Source organism: Diplotaxodon limnothrissa, linkage group LG6 (assembly GCF_057381915.1).
Source record: "Diplotaxodon limnothrissa isolate DT_005_m linkage group LG6, D_limnothrissa_male_GT1.1, whole genome shotgun sequence".
NCBI lineage: Eukaryota > Metazoa > Chordata > Actinopteri > Cichliformes > Cichlidae > Diplotaxodon > Diplotaxodon limnothrissa.
The window spans coordinates 32,551,575-32,566,744 of NC_140601.1; the positions used below are offsets into that span (position 1 = coordinate 32,551,575).

Here is a 15,170-nt window from a genome sequence, read left to right on the forward strand (position 1 = left end):
GTTAAAAGAGCGCTTCGATTTTAAATCTGAGTGTCGCATTTTCAAGGCGAAACCACCGGGTGTGTATTCAGCACTTCACTGGCTGCATGCGGGGGGCTACTTTACCGTTTTATGGTCGCTAGCTGCGGATTGAAATGCTAGCGTTTTGTTTCAAGGCGACTCAGCGCGAGTACAGAAGGCTGTGGACTGTTTTCAAAACGAGGAAAACGACCAGTCCGCCCACGCCTGTAGTATTGTCTGTCACGAAAGCTGCGAGAAAAGCGCTTCCTTTCAGCTGTAAAGCTGGATAATTAGCTAGCAACTTTCCTAATATTCCACCGGTGTGTTACCACACCCACATGTAAATCCATCGCCGATACTCGGAATGAATTAGTTATTTGTGTGTTCTGTTTGGCCTTTTCAAGGAAAAAAAGTGATGCCTTAATGGAAACAAAAGTCGGCTACAGACTCTGCGTTTGTCTGTTTTATTACTTTTTAAAAACACACTCAGATACAATAATTGGATTTTATTGAGAAAATTAACTAGCTAGTGGTTCAGATACTGAATGCAGCTGATTCATTTCATGTCAACTTGTAAACAACAACCGCACGCTGAGCTTCTAGCCAATAGGAGACCTCATCGATGTACAATACTGCTACCTGATTGGTCGGTTTGTGGATTCTTTTTCCACAGCCTCACACTCACTGTGGAGAGTGATGGGGGAATCCACTGCTGTAGGTGATTATTGTGGTACAAAGGGTCACACAAATGCCACCTCAACCCAGTCAGCTTATTCTTTTAATATTTAACTCTGACTTCAGTAACAGTTGCTTATTCAGCATACTGCAGCAGAATAAAGGTCCAGGTGTGGCCTGTGACTTTGAGCTCCACGTGAATAGTTTGGTAGGTTGTCGTCAGTCTGTTCAGTTTCAGTCATCTGAATTCAACATGCCATCCGAAAAGTCAGGTAATCTCTAAAGAACCACATCTGTGTTTTGGAATTGTACCAGACTATCTGATTACCTATTGAGTACTGGTGTATCAGTGTTTTTGGACACTGATCTGTGCTTTGACAAGAAACTAGAGCCTATCTTATGATGCATTTTGAGATTGCTTTTTTTTAAACTATGTATGTTTAGATTTTTTATTTTTATTTTATTTTAATGTTTTTCTTGACTTCTTTCAAACATATCTCCTTTGCCATTCAGAAAAGGCTATGTCTCCAAAGATAACTGGAGAGCTGCTCAGGCAGCTCCGTCAGGCAATGAAGAACTGTAAATACTTCTCTGAGCCTATACAAGCCTACATAATCCCATCTGGAGATGCACATCAGGTAAATCAAATCACATTTACTACAATAAATATCTTTACACAACCCTTTAGCAAGACACATGGAAAATCTCTCAGCTGCTCCTCTTACTTCTGTCCCTTCTCTAATTTCCCTTCTCACTGTGAACTCAATTCACTTCTTAATTCACTTTAATTTACTTCTCATGGTCTTGTCTGACCTTTGCAACTGATTGTAGCCCTTTGCTCATTACACTTCCCTAACCCTGCCCTTTTCTTCATGCACATGACTAGCAGCGATGGTGGCAATTAAAATGTTTGTTGGGTGGATGGCCACTTCACAGTGATTGTTAATGAAGCTGATTTCTCCCGTGTCCCTGTGACTTTCAGAGTGAATACATTGCACCGTGTGACTGCAGACGTGAATTCATCTCTGGATTCGACGGCTCTGCAGGTTTGTATTGCTTGTGCATGATTCCCATTGCACACTCAAGTGTAGGTATAATCAAACATTTTCACTGCAAAAAAATCTGGAACATTTGATAACTCAGAATGATATTTGATATCTCTCGTTCAGACTCGTTTGTTAAGGGTAAAGCAGAACAAAAAACACCAGAGCACCTAGTTTCATGTTGAAAAGTAGTTTTCTTTCCCATTAAAGGCTGTGAACTTTCAAGAAAGGTGTTGTTTTTTTTTTGTTTTGTTTTTTTTTTTTTTAAACGTAAGAAAACACTGTGGAAATCTGGCCTTTTGCCCTGACATAACCACAGTTTTACACGAGACAAGAAGAATTCACTCTTTCTCAGGCTGCTTGTTCACTGCTGTCATTTCAGAGGTATAAACCTTATATGTTGCTTCAGAGAAATGAATAGATATGCTTTTTGTACAAATAAAGCCAAGTAGCCAAAAGAAAGTGCTGAACAAAATTTCTTCCATACTTTGCCATTCAGGCACAGCCATCGTTACAGAGCAGCATGCTGCAATGTGGACTGATGGCCGATACTTCCTGCAAGCCAACCAGCAGATGGACAACAACTGGACCCTGATGAAGATGGGTAATGTCCACCTTGGTGTTTCAGTGATGAAAAAATCTCTCTCTGTTACATAAAGTACAAACACCAACGGATCTTTTTTCTTCTCATTTAAAAAGTTAAATTTAACTACATGCGCTTTTAAAGTTTGAGGCTCTCTAATGGAGCAGCTGCACAGGCACAACATGGACATTTAGATCTATCACAGCATGAGTAATAAGGCTTGAGTCACAGCTAGACAATAAGTCAGAATGTTTATTTATTCTAAGACTGGAAAAAGTGTCCCAAACTTGAGTTTAGACACTATTTGTGTCCGCACCGAGTGTAGACACTCATACATTTTAGTATTCCATCTTCCACATTGGTATGAGTCATTTATATTATACATTCACATGTCTTGAAGGTGTCATAAACTGATTTTAATAATCATATACAGGGCTGAAGGAGACGCCCTCACAGGAAGACTGGCTGATCAGTGTTCTTCCTGAAAACTCAAAAGTGGGAGTAGATCCTTGGATCATTGCTGCTGGTAAGCTACAGTATCATATTCATGTTAGTTCAGTGAATTAGCATTGCAAGCTTTACTTGGAAAACCACTCATGCTGCAGTGAGGCAACCGAGGCTAAAGGAAATATTCCAGTATGCAACAAGAGTGCATGATTTGAACATTTCTAGCTCATCTTATTAGATTTTAACTTGCACAAAAAAAATGGAGGAATTCGTAAGCTCTCAGACAAATACACTTGCATTTTGTTGTAGAGTAGAGGCAGCCTGCAGCGTCTCCACTTCAGACCCACAAATCACCCTAAATAAATAAAAATTCAGTTAGGATCTGTATAATCAGAAGAATATTGTTTACAATCGATAGCCATTTCTTTTTAACTTCAAATTTATATCAATAGCACAGTATAGAAGAGCACACATGGTTGACAACAGATAAGACATCATCTAATACCCACATGGAGATAAATAAAGTTATCTGAATTGTCAAAAACCGAATGAAAGGACAAATTTGGGTGGATGTGGGTTGCCATGCAGCTTGCAATAACTGTAAGTAGGTTAATACGACTTAATCAGCATGAGCTTCATGAGATTAGCTGGTTGGACTTTGAAACTATGCGTGCTGGCTGATATTACTGCAGAGTGTGACTCTGTTGTCCATATGAAGTAACACTATGGTTTTTTTTATTTGGTATTTGTGCTTGTTAAGAAATCTCATATTGTGTTTCAGACCAATGGAAGAATATGTTCAAGGCTCTGTCCAGTGCTGGCCACTCGTTGGTAGCAGTGCAGGATAACCTTATCGATGCCGTCTGGCCGGACCGACCAGAAAGACCCAGCACACAACTCCGTAGCCTGGGATTAGACTTCACTGGTCAGTGCAATTAAATAGCATTAAAACCATTTTACATGTAGCCTCTTTTTATTTTTAATAGTAGCTTATTAAGTGTTCGTCTGTTTTTTTTAATTAAAAAAATGGTGTAATACTTTTAGAAATCCACATAATCTAGACACAGTTTAATGGCCTTTTTAATTACGTTTCCATTCTTGAGTAACTAGATGTATAGGCATTGTATGAAACAAACTTGTGTCTTTGTGTGTTATTTATGCTTTGTGTAGGTATTTCCTGGCAAGACAAGATCACAACGCTGCGAGCCAAGATGTCAGAGAGGAAGATCACCTGGTTTGTTGCAACAGCACTGGATGAGATTGCGTGTACGGTTCAGTTTTCCTATCCTGCTCCTGAGTGCAGTTCAGTTAAGCTCTTCAATGTGCATGATTTAAATATTACTGTTCGGTACATGATAACAAGCAGAGGACACATGTGCGAGTGTCCCTTTAGATCGGTGAACGCTGAGATCCTTGAATCTAGATTCAAGGATCTCAGCGTTCACCGTGCTTTATTTGCTCTTGTTTCTGATTGTCCTGTTTATTAGATGAAGACTTATTTTGATTGTCAGCAGGTAACATTTAGGGCTGGATGGCTTCAACCAGCAGATTATAGTTGTAGATTATAGAGATGAAACCTGTAAGGATGAATGACAGTTCAATAATAACACTGATATTTTACACCACCCACTTCATACTGGCTCATTGTTTCATGAGAATTAAAGTATTCATTGCTATGTGATGCATCATAATAGAAGGAAGAATAGGGTATTTCTTTTTTTTCTTTTGTTTGTTTAATTTTTTTAATCTGTCATCTTATCGTTTTGTTTTCTCAGGGCTTTTCAACCTTCGCGGGGCAGACATTGAGTACAACCCAGTTTTCTTTGCATATACCATTGTGGGAATGAATACAATAAGGTGACGTCCAGTATAATGCATCAGTGATTATGAATTTGGACAAACAGTGCTTTACTGTGAAACTTAGACAGTAGTTAAGACATCTCTTAGACAGTGAGAGATGTCAGAATAACTGAAGTGCATTTTCATTGTGTTTAGTGCAATCACATCTGTTAGTGCTAATGAAAGATAATTGTATGCAACCAGATTGTATACTATATGTATTGCGATATATACACTGTATGTATTTAGTAGCTAGTTAAGGGCACATCCAGATTACACCTCCCAAAGCCAGAGGAACAGGGTTTCCTCCTGTGTTAACCATTTCACTTTTTCACTCAGCAACCCTTTCCTCTCTGCAGGTTTTTTGTGGACCTCAAGCGTCTTTCTGACCCTGCAATGAGAGAGCATCTGCAGCTGGACTCCCCTAGCAAACCTGAGCTCAGTATCCAGACATTTCCGTATGAGTCGGTCTACACTGAGCTCCAGGCCATCTGTGCTGCACTTGGCCCAAAGGACAAAGTGTGGATTTGTGATAAAGCCAGTTGTGCTCTCACACAGGTCATCCCTAAGGTGAGAGAAATGATTAATCAAGAGGGAAATCATTACTTGAGTCACTGCTAAATTTGTAAGTTTGCTCCCTTATGAAGAAGTGAACGTGCTGTAATTCATGTGGTAGTTTCATTTGAACAGGAAGAGACAGAATATCGACTGCAAATCCAAAACAAACACGTTACATAAAAGTTATAAACTGATTTTCATATCAGAGAGTGAAATAAGTATTCAATCCTCAAGCAGAACATGACGTAGTCCTTGGTGGAGAAATCCTTGTTGCCAAGCACTGAAGTAAGACATCCTTGCCAACCACCCATGAGGCAAGGTCTTACATGGAGCTGCAGACAAAGGGTGGTTGAAGGTCATTTTGTATATTGGCCACTTCTGAATAATCGTACCAACAGTTCCAGGCTCATGCAGGTCTAAAATCTTGTCTTTAGCATCCTTTAAAAGCTGTTTGGTCTCATAAATTCAGCAGTGATCGTTTCCTCACTGTAGATATAAATAGTTCATGTTTAGAGGCTCATCGTTGGCTTCTGGTGTTCACAAAAGAAGATAAAAAAAAAAAAAAAACCCAAAACAAGCTGGATTGCATCTAGGTCGTGTCTGTTTACACAAATATGAAGAAGTAGTATCTGCTTTAAATACCAGTGGTTGGTAAAAACATACCCGAGTACTTTATGGCTCAGGGGTTATTTGTAAATGTCAGAGAGTTTTTACAGTTTAGAAAAATATTGCCTGTCTGTTTCCTTGTACCTATCAGATGACACATTCTCAGATTATAGGGTCAGATTTTTGAAAACATGCTATGTTTTAAATTCTCAGAAATAGGACAGAGACTTATAAGATTACAGACATTTAAGTGTCTGGTAGAAATACTCATTTTCTCACCTGCATTAGCAAGTAAAACTTGAAAAATATATTGTAACTTTAGCAAAACTAACAACTCTTAATATGTAACATGAATCTGCTCTACCCGATGTGAAACTGGTTCATTACATTTATAAAAATACAGCAAAATACAATAAATATTTCTCATTTAGTATGAATATATTTTAAAAAAATAGTAAAAGAGCTGCATGTTTAATGTTTTCTCCTGATGTTTTTTTTTGTTTTTTTTGGGGGGGGGGGGGTAAAGACTCACCGATCTCCAATTCCCTACACTCCACTCTGCCTCGGCAAAGCTGTGAAAAATGCCACAGAGATTCAAGGCATGAAAATGGCACATGTAAGAATCACTGACCCCTGAAATATGTAGTGTAAAACATATTAGTGTGTCTAATATTTTTATAAACTGTGTGTTTGTGCTTTTGCCAACAGATCAAAGATGCAGTGGCACTTTGTGAACTCTTTGCTTGGTTGGAAAAGGAGGTATCGTATTTTTTTTGTTTTGTTTTTTTAATCTTATTTTCATGCATGCATCTCTGGAATTTTCAATTCTGGCTTCAATTCAATTGAATTCAGTTCATATAGCACCTAATCACAACAGTTGCCTTGTATTGTAAGGGAAAGACCCTCTATACACATTTTCACTTACTCCAGGAAACACACGTTTCATTTTTTTTTCACTGTGAGTGTAGGAATGCTATGGTCACATGACATTTTGTCATGAGCTTTAACGTCTTCCTTGTTGTCTCCTTGTTGAGTTTCACATGCGTTGGTTTTTTTTACAGATTCCAAACGGCAACGTGACTGAGATATCTGCTGCTGACAAGGCAGAAGAATTACGTAGGTGTGTTTTGTTTTGCTTTTTTGTTTAACATAACGTTGATCAAGCTCATCCAGTTTAGCTTCAACAGCTTCCTTCTTGGAAAGGATGTCTTTAAAAGATGCTGGTGCAGTTCCAATCTGCATCCTCCCTCATGTGCAACTGAAAGGGTTTTTAATTAAATGGTAAGGTAAAAATAGAGCACATAGCTGTCTTTACCAGAAACGGGAACCTCTGTCTGCCATCACATGGATGGATTAAGATCACTTATTGTCACTTGTCTGAAACTGGGCCGATTATGTTTTAATTATAAGCAAGCGTTTACAACTGTATTTCTAAAATGCATTCACTTCTCTAAGCTCTTTTCTTTATGGAAAACTAAAATATAATCACAATACGAAGCCCCTTTCAAAACAAGACAAGTCGTGTATAAATATACATATATGATGCAAAACAGGTGCACCTTCATTGAATGTCGTTAGTGAACCTGTACTGATGCAAACTTACGGTGCAAACAAAATCACACAAAAATGTGAAGGTGTGCACTGTGGCACGCTGAAAAGAAGCAGGAAGCAGAGTTTCTGTTAGATGTTTACTGTGAGCTCATCACTTCAATGGCTGGTCCGTCACTTTATTGTCTCCTAAAACTTAAGTTTCTTGTGTTCTGTGACGGTTTTGTTTATTTGTTTTGTGAGCCTTTTCTTTTGCTTTTTATTTCTGTTGTTTTGTGTACTTTTTTTTTTTTTTTTTTTTTTTTTTAGCATTTTTTCTATCTGTTACGATTTACTTACGTTTCAGTGTGCTTGAATTCTCTCGGTCACTGTGCGACCTTGATAATAGTTTTTTTGGGGTTTTTTTGTCTTTTCCTTTAAACCCACTCAGATGTAAGGCTATTTGGTTTGAAGCCCCTTGTGTAAACTTGCAGAGTAAAAGTGTGCAGAGCACAGAATGGTCACAGCTCCCTCTACTGGACATAGGAAGAAAACAAAATGCTGAAGTTCTGGTATTAATCTTAACCTGGTATTAAGCTTTTGCAATATTTTTATCCCTCTGGGGTAAAAAGGTGAAAGTGTCATATGTCATTTAAAAAAAATACTTTTTTAAAAACTAATAAATGGCACATTTGCCTTTTCTATAGTAAGCAAAAATAGTGCAAATATGGGAAACAAACTCCCACCAGGTGCTAGCAGGAAGTGCTGGAAGCAGGCGGAGAAGTTGTTATTGATTAAAATGTAGCTGTTTGCTGTATAACAACAAACCCCGATCATCTCAATCACATTAAAAAGAAGAAATTTGTCTGTTACCACTTAACTGGTAATTAAGAACTACTGCATGTGGCTACCTTTTGAAACCAAAGCTGTCATCAAGAAACAGTTGCATCTCGGAAAAATAACAGAAAAAAATAATAATTGGTTTTCTTTTTTAATTTAAAATGTCTGTGAAGGTTCTCAGTCATCCAGGTCATCGTAGTCAAAGGAGCTTGCACAGAAAAGCGTCTGGACTTCTTTAAGTTGCTTGAAGACGTTTCACCTCTCATCCGAGAAGCTTCTTCAGTTCTAAGGTCAAATGGTGGAGAGTCCCAGATATAAACCTAGTGGGAGTATCCCCCCACAGAGGGACAAAAGGACCCCCTGATGATCCTCTAATCACCTGAGCCAAGGTGTGAAACTGGGCGTGGGTCCCAATCAGCCAGAGTTTCGGGTGTGTTCATTGTGAAACCTGGCCCCACCTTATCATGCGAATTCCTGAGGTCAGATGGCCCAGGATGTGAGTGGGCGTTAAGGCGTCTGGGGAGGGAACTCAAAACTGGATTATAGATGGCAGAGAGTTGGTGTCGTAAACCCCCGCCTCTGTTCAAAGATGGTCGCTCACAGTGGACATAGATGGCTTCTTTCACTCCTCTTTCAAACCATCTGTCCTCTCTGTCCAAAATGTGAACACTGGCATCCTCGAAAGAGTGTCCTTTATCGTTAAGATGCAGATGGACTGCTGAGTCTTGTCCTGTGGAGGTGGCTCTTCTGTGTTGTGCCATGCGCTTGTGAAGTGGCTGTTTGGTCTCTCCAATGTAAATATTTAAAATATTTCTCATGGTATAATTATGGCTGTCATTAATGCTTACCATTTTCTTGCACTTTTCTCAGTCAGCAGAAAGATTTTGTGGGTCTCAGCTTCCCAACAATTTCCAGTGTTGGTCCACATGGAGCGATCATACATTACAGGTTAGTTTGCAAATAAAAACTGTATTTGTGTCATTTTTGTTAATTCATAGTTTTAGCTTGTATCTGTGATTTCATGTTTTTGCTTGTAGACCACTGCCTGAGACCAACAGGACCCTCACCGTAAATGAAGTTTATCTCATCGACTCTGGAGCTCAATACGTGTAAGTAAGGTTGTTTTTAAATGCTGCAGAACGGATGTCTTTAGGATAATCAGTTACCTCTTTACGTCTTTTGCAGTGATGGAACAACAGACGTCACACGTACCATGCACTTCGGGACACCATCTGCTTTTGAGAAGGTAAGTTTGTGCGATTGCTCAGAATATTTCCTGCCACCGGTTAATTTAATTGAATTACACTTAGGTTGACTCAGTACTGTTTATTTACAAAGACTATTATATGTATCTTTGTAATATGTGTGCTATTTTCCTCATAGGAATGCTTTACCTACGTACTGAAGGGACACATAGCTGTCAGCGCTGCCATTTTCCCCAATGGAACAAAAGGTGCAGCACTCGGCTCTGTCGTTAAGACTATGCTGATGTTGTTTTCAGTACACTGATGTTAAAAATGACGATTTTACACCAAAATAGCTAACAAAGTTCCAGATGACTCACGGTGATTAGTACTTGTTCTGTCTATTCAGGAATACAAATCGTTAGCTTCATAGCATAATTGCCTAAGTCAATGACTTAGGCAATTATGCTATGAAGCTAACGAAATGTTTTATTTCTACAAGATAAACATTTTGTCGCTCATAACACGGGCATCTTTTTGGCCAATCAAGCTTGTTTACTTACAATCTTGAACTGTGTCTTACGCCAAAGGAAGAACAATCGTGTTATGATTATATCGCGTAAAAAGCCGGAAGCTGTCACCCTGCCAGGGGACATGGAAGTTTGAAATTATTACCATAGGTGCATCTACTAGTAGGCTAAGAGTTACCACTGGCTGCCACCAGTATTTTATGATCATACACTCAGTATTTTAACATGCACAAGCAGAGAAGTAAAAGACCTTTGAAATTTTGATCTAAACCTCTATTCCTTTACCAGGCCACCTCTTGGATTCGTTTGCCCGTGCAGCCCTGTGGGAGTCTGGGCTGGACTACCTCCATGGTACAGGTCACGGGGTGGGCTGTTTCCTCAACGTTCACGAGGGGCCTTGCGGCATCAGCTACAAAACCTTCGCAGATGAACCGCTGGAGGCCGGCATGATTGTCAGCGATGGTATGATCTACTGTATAATGGATCATAAAATGAAGAATCTGTTGCATTTGCAGTGTTTACAGAGCAGCTGTTCGATTAATAAATGTCCAGTTATTCAGAGAAACCCCAGCAGCAAATTCAGGAAAGAGCTAAAACAATAAATACCGTGAGTACACTGGAAATGAAACAAAGTCAATAATTAATTGACTTTTTCCATTAACCTTCTATTTTTTTCTGTGATATAATACAGTCAAAAACTGCTACATCATTGTATCTCCTCTGGAGATATCTGCTTATCCAAGTAGTGTACAAGTCAAAAGAGGAACCTGTAGTTTTTCCAGAGATTGAAAGAAAATCTTATAAAAATATCCAAATTTAACCTCCTAAGTACCCGAACTCTTTCATGGCATGCATTTTTTTCTTTCTCTTTGCTATTTGGGCTGATTGGGATGAATGTAAAAACAAAGAATTACGTGTTTGTTTGTTTTTAAAAAAAAACTGACTTTTGTTTCTGAGAAAAAACGGATCCACATATCAGGACATTCACTTTTTGATAGATTAGTGGCAGTCTAATGTCCTCGTAAGTGGATATCAGGCACTTGTAGAGCAAAATGTAGTATTTTAGTCTAGAAAACCCAAAATGTGATGTCCACATGTGTGGACGCCACGTCCTAGGAGGATAAGGCTACCAAAGCTCAGCTGGCTATAATTTGTGTGTTTGTGTGTGTTATTTCTTTGTAGAACCTGGATACTATGAAGATGGATCTTTTGGCATTCGTCTGGAAAATGTGGTCCTCGTTGTACCAGCTAAGCCCAAAGTACGTGTTAAAACGGGTCAAATGAATGTTCAGAAATGCAGTAGATCAAACATACGACTTTTTTTTTTTACACATTCTCTAAATATCTATGAGTCGTTATAACCATTAAGATGTTCTTTACTTTTAATTCTTTGTAGCAAAATAATGAGATGAATTAATGATGTTTTTGTTTTTCTGTCTGTATGTGCAGTACAACTACAGAAACAGGGGTAGTCTGACATTTGAGCCTCTCACTCTGGTTCCCATCCAAGTGAAAATGATGAATACAGAGCTTCTCACTCAGAAGGAGGTAAGGTTTTGGTACTCGGATAAAAAGAAAAATCTGTATATGTATACTCGGAGTAGGGTTGTTCGATACAACGATATATTTTTTACGCAATCGTTTGTTTCGTGGTGTCGCAAAATGAACTGTTTACTCTTTCTCTTACATTGAATATAACCACACTACAGACAGACAAGCGTTTGTTTTTATGCGTTGTCGTTAGCAACCACCGTGTGTCCGCTTGTTCCACATAAACCTTTCACAATAAAGCTCAAGATCCTGTTGAGACTTTTCAAAATAAACTGAATCACGTGAAAGATGCAGAGTGTTTACGGATGGGAAGCAAAAAAGAGCCGCCAGGTGCTAAAAAATAAACCTTAGACTCAAACATTAGAACAGGCTTTTCCCCGCAGCACGCCATGTAATAAATACTCACAAAAAAAAATGGCGGCTGTTACAACTTATGTCTAAAAATGTATCGTTTCATGCATCGGTTAAAACACTCGACTCCAGATACACGACGTCCAGCTGGAAACACTTAACGCAAGTCGAGCTGCCCGAGATTCACAGAATTTACAGAAAATGTTACATTTTTGTGATTTATATCGTTATCGGACGATAGATGTCTTAATATCGGGATATGAGATTTTGGTCATATCGCACAGCCCTAACTTGGAGTTTATCACAGTTATATATGTGGTAAAAACTTCAAATTCTGCACATCCAGTATTATCAGCTTTTTATTCTGTGCAGTGAAAATGAACATTCTCAGCTTGCAATGTTATTGAAATCCTGTATTACATTATGCCGTGTATATGTGGTTTGACTCTTGGCTCTCCTCTCCTGCAGCGGGACTGGGTGAATGAGTACCACAGGAAGTGTCGGGAGGTGGTTGGAGCAGAGTTGGAGAGGCAGGGTAGGCAGGAGGCATTAGAGTGGCTGATCAGAGAGACCCAGCTGATCATCTGAGGACCATGATCATTTTGCCCAGGATTACTGTTGATTGCTCTGCAGTGATAAACGTTTGTATTTTCTCATGTTTCTCCATGTCTCGCACCCAGCTTCTTTTGTAAAGCACATTACATCAGCAGTTTTATTAAAGATCTGTCAAAAGCAAGAAGCACTTTTATATCCTTACTGTTTTGTGAGGGGAAATAACTTCTGATGAACTATTAGCATATATTGAGTGTTCATGAAACATGGAATACATTATTCAGACTCTTTTAGAGCAAAAGAAATCTACAGTAGTAGTAGTTCTGAGTAGTGTATCACAGACTACTGAATCTAGGTTGTACAACTGATGTAGTGCCCTTCACATCTTGGTGAGAAGTTTTCATACACATAGCTGGAGGTGTCAAACTTCAAACCTTTCAGACTGAGTCAAGTGCCTCTAGCTAATCTTGTTAGAACTGTTTCCCACCCTCTAAAGCTGCATGTAAAATATTGGAGTGTCCAGGACGACACCATTTTTAGGATCACTGGCAAACTCTTGAAACGAGTGAGACAATGAGAGCACCTGTTGCTCCTCTGGTACGCCAATGGCTTTATTGGCTCCCTCCTCATCTTCATCCTTCCCTCCTACGGGCAGCGGGTTACTGTAGATGTAATAGATCCGGGAGTTATCCTTTGGTGCCTCTGGTTTCCTGAAGAAGGTGAGAGGGTTGATGAAACTCGTCGATCTCTTCACTGCTTTGACTGCCACGGGATCCTCCAGCTCGCCTCGGGTCACTGCGCTCTCGTATAATTGTGCTCTTTTTGACTGCCTGTTGAACAAAGCAGTAGTAATTACACTGACATGTAACTTTACTTTGGATTACCTGGTCACTCTTTAAGATTATCAGTTTTAATTTAAACAAATACACAATTTCATTCAGCTGTTACCTCAATTAAACTAGGAGTTGCACATATCTATAAACATGCTTTAGTCCATTAGGCTCACCTGGAACGGTTGTAGCAGACGGTAATGCAGTACAAGCCAGTGATGGAAAGTATACAAAAGGCCAAAGTGATCATCACAAAGTTAAACACTTTGATATCTGGGTGGCAGAAAGCAAAGGGAAAAACGGTTAAACTTTATGATAAGAGTTCTGAGAAATTAACAGAAGAACATTACGTACCAAACAGGCCGGAGCTCATGTTCTCGTCTTGCTGCTCCAAAGCTGCGGTCCCGTTCAGGTGGAGGTTCACTGCCGTCGGCACTCTGTCTTGTGCGGATTCACTCATGTTGCTGCCACTGACATCCAAAACAAGGACTCGAGGCTGGGCTGTAAAACTCTTTTCATTGGTTTATTGAAAAAAAACTCTGCCCATGTGACTGCAACAGCTTGAGTGAGTCTTTGTGGAGACCCCCCCTTCTTTGTCAGCCCTTGAGCTGGAGACCCCCCTCTTCTGCCTCTCTGCTACTCTCCCTGTTTACTGCTCATTATTCTGTTCAGGTTTCTGGGGGACACTGAGGGGAGGGAGATGCTGATCCCTTTATACTGTTTGTAATAAGCTCTGGGTGATGACCCAGAACCAGTGAGCTTGATTCAAGCTTCCACCACTGAAAGAGGAAGCAACGCAATTAAGCAAATGAAGTAATTTTTTATTGTGCAGTGCAGTGAAAGCATGGTCATTTATAGCAGAATATATATATATAGCTCTTTTGTGGAAGGATGATTATTATACAAAAGGTGCTTTACAGTTTTTACTAAATAAAATTGCAAGTGTTTCAAATTGCATTTTGTTATCTATTTAGCTTGAATTTGTAAGCATTTAGACATAAAAAGTCAAAGAAATAGTGGCAAAGTTCTGAGAGTCCTTCCTTACCTTCAAAAGTCAAAGATAATCCTTTTTTCTAATATAAAGAGAGGAAATAGCTGACTTTTTCCTCTCTCTATCGCTCTCTCTCAATAATTAGCAAATTAGAAATTCCATCTTACTTTTAATTAAATCTGTAAAGATATGTTCACATCATAGACTGTACGTAAAAGATGCATGGCGCCACCCACTGGTTGTTAAAAGTTAAACAAGTGTTTTTCCTGTTACCATGTCTGCTTTTTGAAAGCAGGCACCATAAGCATGGGGCAGAAACGGAGGAGCGTTGCACATTCAATGGTTAAAGAACATTTAGTGCTTCTGAGGTATAGGTACAAACTCTAATGAGTTCTAGTGTTACACAGAAATGGTTAACCCAAAAGTAGACAATCAAGAGGTGGCAAATTAGATAGGTATTTTATCTGAATGCGGATGGTGGTGAGAAGCTCAGGCTGCGATGGGACGGTAATAGTCAAGGATGCCCCATGCAGTGGAGTGAGGAAGGTCAAAGGAGGAGTGGAACTGCAAAGAGGGGAGCACAGAGGTGAATATAGCTTGGAAAGGTGGTCGGCACAGAGTTGGGTATTTTTAGAGGCTTGATGACTGTGATCCTGTGCTGCTGTGGTACTTTTGATCAGGCTCAGGGCTCCAGTCCTGCAGTCAAGCAAAGAGTATGACAGAGCAGCACTAGGAGTGGCAAAAGGACCCGAGTGACCTAAAGTGGATCATAAATGAGAAGTGAAATTAGGCGACATTTCAGACAAAATCCAAAATTCGGGACACTGATTTCCTTACCTTTTGTCTGTTATATTTTCACTCCTGGCTTTGCGTGTTTCGAGGACGGTAGTACAGTACAACACAACACTCCAATTAGACTAAAATCAGTTTCCACAAACTGTCAGGATCCACGGCAGAGTGCTTCCAAAGTGTTTTCAGAGCCAAAGCCAGCAAAAACGCAACAAAGACAGCATTCTTCTTTCTTCTTATGCTTCACTTCACCGTGCAGTGCCATGGGAGACAT

At 39.5% G+C, this 15,170-nt stretch overlaps 2 protein-coding genes across 3 annotated transcripts; one reads left to right on the forward strand and one right to left on the reverse strand.

The window, feature by feature from the left end:
* On the forward strand, nt 1-12,463 carry xpnpep1 (X-prolyl aminopeptidase (aminopeptidase P) 1, soluble). Of its 2 annotated transcripts, none has more exons than XM_085356185.1 (20): nt 1-59; nt 1,189-1,313; nt 1,658-1,721; nt 2,218-2,322; nt 2,735-2,827; nt 3,530-3,673; nt 3,919-4,014; nt 4,524-4,605; nt 4,947-5,157; nt 6,278-6,367; nt 6,460-6,510; nt 6,813-6,871; nt 8,989-9,066; nt 9,156-9,227; nt 9,304-9,364; nt 9,502-9,571; nt 10,121-10,294; nt 11,015-11,091; nt 11,282-11,380; nt 12,203-12,463. In XM_085356185.1, exons 2-20 carry the CDS (start codon nt 1,197-1,199, stop codon nt 12,320-12,322), a joined length of 1,863 nt encoding a protein of 620 aa, XP_085212311.1. In that variant the 5' UTR covers nt 1-59; nt 1,189-1,196; the 3' UTR covers nt 12,323-12,463. The 2 variants fall into 2 exon arrangements, with proteins under 2 accessions (XP_085212311.1, XP_085212312.1); XM_085356186.1 differs by lacking the exon at nt 1-59 and adding an exon at nt 749-947.
* Nucleotides 12,464-12,776: 313 nt separating this feature from the next.
* On the reverse strand, nt 12,777-13,791 carry LOC146630910 (uncharacterized). Its single transcript, XM_085356187.1, has 3 exons — nt 13,471-13,791; nt 13,293-13,389; nt 12,777-13,116 (listed from the first exon to the last, which is right to left on the reverse strand). The coding sequence occupies exons 1-3, from the start codon at nt 13,574-13,576 to the stop codon at nt 12,777-12,779; spliced, it is 543 nt and encodes a 180-aa protein (XP_085212313.1). The 5' UTR covers nt 13,577-13,791.
* Between the last annotated feature and the right edge of the window lie 1,379 nt (nt 13,792-15,170).